The 7342-nt window shown below is 38.5% G+C and overlaps 1 protein-coding gene across 2 annotated transcripts in view; it reads right to left on the bottom strand.

Annotated features, from left to right (window-relative positions):
• The window catches only part of LOC107657684 (leucine zipper protein 2-like), a 144598-nt gene extending 137466 nt beyond the window's left edge, over window positions 1-7132 (bottom strand). Inside the window, exon 1 of one of the 2 annotated variants that reach the window (XM_016445882.1) lies at window positions 6898-7132. In XM_016445882.1, the coding sequence (XP_016301368.1) occupies window positions 6898-6959 (62 nt within the window). In that variant the 5' untranslated portion in view covers window positions 6960-7132. The remainder of the gene's footprint in view (window positions 1-6897) is intronic. The other variant, XM_016445872.1, reaches the window with a different exon arrangement.
• Between the last annotated feature and the right edge of the window lie 210 nt (window positions 7133-7342).

The following is a 7342-nucleotide window of genomic DNA, read 5'->3' as shown; positions in this document are numbered from 1 at the left end:
TAGATATGTGGGGGCGTGTTAGAACGAGCCGTTTTAGGGGGGAGTGGCAGAGTCTTAACTTTTATAAAGAATATCTCTTTGGTTTTGAGACTTTAGTCTTTGCAACTTCAGGGATCTTATCTATGCACAATCAGCTTGTAACACTCCAAAGAGAAAGGAAAACTTGAAATCGCATCATATGACCCCTTTAAAGGAATCTCAAATCATAAATAAAGCTAAAACGTAATCACAATGTCTAATAGAAATCTCCTAGTCCTAGGTCTGTAAGGTGGCTGCCATGCATCGCGCAGGTGAGCACAGAATAATGTTGGACCTTTTCCATTTACTACTCACGATGCCAAGCACTCTGGGTGCGGTTACGCATGGGCACCTCTGGATCTGCCAACAAATCTGTTCTATTCTCCAGCCTGGCACATGCTCCTCTCCACTCTCAACGCAAGCTTGAGATATAACCACAGCAGTTCCTTATTCTTTAGAATCTATCATTGACATACAGGGAGAGGCTGTCAGATTAAAGCGATTGCGTCAGGCTGGATATTTTGAGAACATTTTCAGATTTCAGAGGTTTAACCCCCAGAATGCTGCTGAGATAGAAAAAAACAAGACGGGAAAGAAAAAAACAGGAGCAAAAGCAGGACTCGCAAAATTTCAAAATCGCTGGTAGCCCTTCGTACAGACATTCTTCAGATAGCCCAAAATGAATTTAAGTAGCCCGAATAAAAAATAAAAAAAAGACATCGGCTGAACTTCACTGCGGACAAATAAGCATGATTAAAAACTTCAGTGATCGCTTTTTTTCTTCAAATAACAACAAGTTACTTCCCAGGTTCGTGACGTAACAAACCTAGATAAACCCCACCCTCGGGAAAAGGCAGCAAAGGGGGCGAGGCCATGCTGCGCTGCTTTAGAGAAGAGGAAGAGAAAACTTGAAGTGCACGTAAAAATCTTCATATATGAATCGCGATTCTGTCTTCTAACGATTCTAATGGATTCACAAGTTTCAAAATCAATGTTCTAAAGCAGCGGTTCTTATTTATCCAACAAAATGCTGCACATTTCATTGTGAAATTGAAATATGTCAAATAATAAAACTAACTTGAAATTTTAAAACAAATCCCAAATCAAATAATTAAATAAAACAAATAAAATAAATATTTTCATATAAACAAACTAATGCTTTGGCTGTGCATTTTTCATTTAAAATCAGAGGCAACCACTGCATTTTAATCACGATCCAAACAAAGATGCTAAATACATGTTATTTAGTTTGCAATTAGACTGTATAATTTCGAAATTTTAAGCAAAAACAGAATGGTTTGATTTTAGCTTTGTGAATGAGACGCAAATGTCACACTCTCACAGCAGGTGGCGCTTATGGAACAGCAGGTATTTATAGGCTGCTGCCCCTTTAAGACCGAATGCACAGAGCCAATATAATGATGCACTTGAGATTTCTTTCTCCACTGTTTACATTCACTTAAAGGTACAATATGTAAGATTTTTGTAATAAATATCAAAAAAACACTTGCACAGTGTTATATATTTCATGCAGTTGTTGTGTACTTACATTATCTCAAAAGTTCCCAAGGATTTGTAAATCCAGAGAAATTCCAGTTTTAAATAATGACTCATCCCTGGTCATTGTCGCCTATCAATGACGCAATATCCGCGCTATCCTCGGTTTACGCTTATGAATACTACAGCAACACACGTGGAGAAATGCGGAAGTGTTTGTTATACCGCATGCAGCGCGTCACTGTTGTTCATTTACGTTATCGTGGATCACGATTTCACTTTGGAAAGTACGGAAAATCCAAAAAAACGTAGACGTACACAAACTGAGGCAAGAAGGCATTGGGACAAACACAGAAATAAAACTAAAATAAATATCGGCGTGGCGTTTCCAAAATGGAGAGAGCTTCGCGAAAACTTCGGACTGGACAGAGACTCCGCTCTCGTGTGTGTTTTAATAGACAGGTAAGCAAATATCATCCGTGAAAATTATTTGTGAAAACAACATTTCCCATCGTTCCATGCTCCGTCATTGCGTCATCGAGCTTCTCCTCTGTTATTATTTTGAAAATGCAACCTCTAGCGGCGAAAACTTACATATTGTACCTTTAAGGCATAACCGACTGTGTTTACGAGAATACTTGCCGAGACGGTTATTTTGAGATAATTTTGTGTGTATGTGTTCATTCAGATGTAAGGATATGCGAAAGAGGAAACAATTCTGTGTATGCGCATTGTCTGAAACGCGGCTCTCTGTGCGCACTTTGAATGAGTGCGCGCATCTCCGAATGCGCATGAATGGTTAAATCGGCAAGACTTAGAAACACATGCAGATCAACTACGATCCGTTTTACCCCTACAAGCTAGTGAACAATGCAAATCAAGGAAGGAATTTTATATCACTGTTCAAGATAGCCCGTCGGGCAGGGCGGTGATACGTTTTGGTAGCCCGAATGGAAAACACAATAACCCCGGGACGTCGGGCTAGCGATTTTGCGAGCCCTGAAAAGAATAATTTCTCAAACCACAGTCTTTTGAAAAACTTTCGATCGCACACAACTGGGTTAACCTGAATTAGAAACTGTATTATTCCTATTTGCCAACGGAATGAAGCACAAAACGACGTGTCATTCGCACTACTAAACAAAACACACAAAAGTAAGAAAGAAAAAAAGAAAGAGTGTGTTCCCAGCACATTCTGCTAGTACACTCACAGACTAGCGCGATTCCTGTCAAGGGAACAATCACGGTTGCCATGGTAACCATAAAGCATCATTCAAGGTCATTATTCACACAAAGCGAGAATGGAATATTTTATTGCATCCGAGTAGCCAGAGCGCAAGGATATCAGCGAGAATGTTCAAGCCATTAAAACACAAGATTTATGAGTAATGATCAGGCCCATAGAGCACGACTATAAGACATATGACCCCCTCCCACCAGCCACTGTCATCGATCCACACCGCAATGAGTTTATCTTCCCAGTCATTTTCCGAAATGACACCACTGCCCCTGAGGCTTTGCCTGATAAAAACAAAAGATGTAGGCTTCTGCAGGGGGGGGAAACGTACATGAGCAATTACATGACCGATCCGCCATTCTTGATCTAGGTTTAAAATGGGAATTCCCCACCTTTCGTCTTACATTTATACCTTTACACATGCTCTTTTTTGACATTTCACTCAGTTCACTGGAAGCAAAGTTTTGGCAGAAGAGGCTGCCACGGTTCCCTACATCAAAGTTTGAGTCATCAGAGCGAGAGACTGCGATCCTGAGGGAGACGCTGCAGGCATGCGAGCGGAACTGAAAAGCACTGACAGTTTAACAGTGAACTAAGCCACTTGAGCCAGGGAACCAGAGCCATAATATAGAGGATGTGATAAAGAGACGTTTAACAACTTAGTTTAACACTTAACAACTTGAGCAGATGTGACAAACTTTTTATGGAAACACTTTCTGGAACTGATCACTCAAATAAAGCATTCTTTTGAACATGTTAATGGGGTTGTTCATAACAAAATTACAATTCTGTTATCAAATATCTTAATGTGTGGAACACAAGATATTAAAAATGTTTTTGTTTTTTCTCCATAAAGATTGAAGTCAGTGGGTTTTTGGAACACAATGACGTTCATTAAATGTACAAAAACCATTGTAATACTCTTGTGTGAATAAATGTTAATAAATCTTAATTTTTAGGTGAACTAATATATTTAAGATTAAAACCAGTTTTATCAAAAAAGCTTCTTATGCTCACAAAGGCTGCATTTATTTGACTGCATTTATTTGAAAATACAGTAAAAGCAGTAATATTATGAAATATTAGAGTTTAAATTGATATAAATTTGCAATATATTTTAATCTATTCCTGTGATGGCAAAGATTAATTTTAAGCCGCCATCTCCAGTCTTCAGTATCACGTGATTCTTCAAAAATATGTCTAATATGCTGATTTGGTGCTCAAGAAACATTTCTTATTATTAGCAATGTTGAAAACGGCTGTGGTGCTTAATATTTTTGTAGAAACCTTTTGTAGATTCTTTGATGATTAGAAAGTTAAAAAAAAAACACCATTTATTTGAAACTTAATTTTAAAAATGTTTATAAAGAAATTAAATGAGCTGTTTAAGAATATATAAAATCTTCTTTAACAAGAAAAAAAAAATATTCAGACCTGACGCAATACTCACAAGGTACAGAAATTCCATGAGAAGTGTATGTCCTTGTATGAATGCATAAAATATTCTGAAACACACAGTGATGCATTTCCAAAGCAATGATGTACAGAGCGTAACACGCACACATCACAATGCTTATGCAAACCTACAGGGGTGAAAAAATTTATTCATGCAGGAATGGTCATTTTTTTTACTGTCCAAGATTTACTATGTTTTGTGTGTGTGTGGCAAGGTCATGGTTGCCCTTTCAAATGAAGTTCCCAATTCATTCATCCGCCATAGCCTGAACTATTCATCACCGAGCGCAAAGGCATGCCATGAACATGTGGCTGTGGAAGAATTCAATTACTCCAAATAAGCCACATCTCACCTCATCTAGCCATTTTTGCGCTACTTATGGGCACTGATGAAATCGTTCAGTACAGTTCTGTTTGGATTAGGTTTCCCCAAACACCAAATGCTTATGCAGCATAATGTAATCATCTCTGTATAAAATGCTGAATAGTACAGCTTGCTGATTTATACATGTGTAGTTCAATACACTTGTCTGCTGAGCTTTGCAGACCAGTAAGCAGAATTGATGAAATGTTGGTGTAGATTGTGAGAAAGCGTTTTTGCTCTTGGCATGAGACCGGTTTACTGCTGGGCTGGGATTCTGAATATCTAAATGAGAGCCACACAAACATATTTTATGACCATGTTTTTAACCTACGAATCTGAAGGAAGTAATTTAAAAATTGAAGGAAACATCAAAAAGTAGAGCTACACTCTTAAAATTTAAAAACTACATTTCTATACTCATAGAAGTGGGAATTTGTGATTTTTTATATTATGAGCACTATGTAGCTGTCTCTGATCAACTGTAACATGCTGTTTTATGCACTAGAAAACTCTTCCAGTTCTTGATATACAGTACGATTTTATAGACCATTTCTCCCAGAGTGCATGATCTTTGGAAAGGTAAAACTGGAAAGAGTGGCGGCCTCATCTTCATCTTATACCACTTACATATACATCTTATACAGCTAAATATTGTGCTAGATTATGTTTCGCAACAGAACTGAATATGATGTTCAAATGATATAAACACAAAAATCACAACAAAGAATAGTAGAAGAGTATCATTGAAGGCAACAAAAGGTATGACTGTTGTGATGACTAAAACATACAAGAGGCACAGCAATGCTCAGTTTGGAGGAAAATCCCAGAGAAATTATGGCAAGTGCTGTTTTTTACACCACTGTATGTTGTTGCTTTTATGCTCCACTGCACTGTATCTCAGTTAAAAGTATGACCTTGTGCCAAATGTCTGGGCAGAAAAAAGTATTTTGTATGACTTTATTGATAACATACAAATAGAATAATAACTTTTCAAAAGGTTAACATTTTTAAAATTATTTTTTTTCTCATCAATAACAACTAAAAGCAAATGATCTACAGAATCACTCAAAAAAGCAACGGCAAGGTCATGGATCTGATAAAATGTATATATTGAATTCAATTCAAGTCGCTTTGGATAAAAGCATCTATCAAATGCATGAATACAATGTAAACACAAGTAGAGTCCAGAGATGTAAAAGGAATATGTATTAAAGGGGTTTTTAAACATAAAGATGTCTCTGTACAGTAAAAAAAAAAATTACAGGCATCATCACCAGTGTCCGTTTCAAGGCAGAAGCATCTAGGTTTATATGGAAAAATTCTACTTAGAATTTGAAAAGGTAGTTCAAATGTGTGTTTGACACTGGTCTAATGAGAATCTGGAGATGTGACTCACAGAGACTGGCCTTGATAAATGTCTTGCATTAAGAAAAAGCAAGTGAGATTGAATTCTCTTTATGTTATAAGATGACTACATTAACATATTTTATTCAAGCCGCGCCTTTGATTTGAAAATATAATGGTTAAGAGTCTTATTAATTAACTTTCATATATGCTGTAGATCTCTTTTAAAACTAATAGCCAAAAACTGTCACCAGTTTTCACTGAGAAAAAGCTTTAAATATTAAAACCTGAAGTTTTAATAAAAAAAACAGAAGTATTTGCAGAACAAATTCGCTATTAACAAGCTTTATAATTTACCCAAAAAGAGCATAAAGAACACCCCATAGATGATAAAGTCAATTCTCAAATCTTGGCTGAGTGCTCACTGACCTTTCCCGTGCTCTGGGTTCAGAGAGGAAGAGGCACGGCTTTATCAGTAGTTAAATTAATGATCAATCCTTGAAAACTCCCTGACTCTGCAAGACTCCTCCTGGCTTAGCCGTTCTTCTCTCTTTATTCCTCATCTCAGATTCTTCCCTTCGCTGCATAATACACACACACACACACACACACACACAAACACATTCTGCAATTGCACGGGCATCCCAAAACTCTGAATGCCACAAAACTTGTTCCTTCCCATAAGCCACAAACCTCTGTCACATTTCACTCACTCTGTGTTCCAGAAAGCAAATGTCTCTGTTTTGTCTGCAGGGTAGCCAAGCCCAGAGCAGAAGCAGGAAAAAGTTGAGCTGTTAAACATCTTTCACCTCGCTCTCTGTGCCGTCTCAATCGCTCTGCTTCTCTCTTCAGAGATTTTTAAGCATAGATGGAGGCTTTAACAGTAGCCCGCATCACAGATGAATATAATCAGCTATTGTGTCCACGACAGACAGAATGATGGGGTTGATGGCTAAAGCCGGAGATGTAAATCTGCTCTTACCTGCTGTTGAAGCTTAAAGCAGGGAGGAGGAACAGGAGGTAAACAGCTCCGATGAATTTCATTGCTTTGTCTTGCTCTCATGCACTCGGCGTCTCTTTCACCCCTTTTCTCTCGATCGCTCGCTTATCCCTTCTCCCGTTCTCTCTCCCTCTCCTCGCTGACTCGCTCACCCGTTCTCTCTCTCTTTTAGTGGTGCACACACGCGTTAACGCAGGCACACATGCCACGGCAGACAGATGCAACACTGCGAGCGGTCTGTGTATGTGAAAGTGTGGGGCTCTTCGGCTTCAAGTAGCAGGAATCTCGATCGCTCGCTTATCCCTTCTCCCGTTCTCTCTCCCTCTCCTCGCTGACTCGCTCACCCGTTCTCTCTCTCTTTTAGTGGTGCACACACGCGTTAACGCAGGCACACATGCCACGGCAGACAGATGCAACACTGCGAGCG

Source organism: Sinocyclocheilus anshuiensis, unplaced genomic scaffold, assembly GCF_001515605.1.
Source record: "Sinocyclocheilus anshuiensis isolate Anshui unplaced genomic scaffold, SAMN03320099.WGS_v1.1 scaffold2901, whole genome shotgun sequence".
Classification (NCBI taxonomy): Eukaryota; Metazoa; Chordata; class Actinopteri; order Cypriniformes; family Cyprinidae; genus Sinocyclocheilus; species Sinocyclocheilus anshuiensis.
This window is presented reverse-complemented; position numbering and strand designations above follow the sequence as displayed.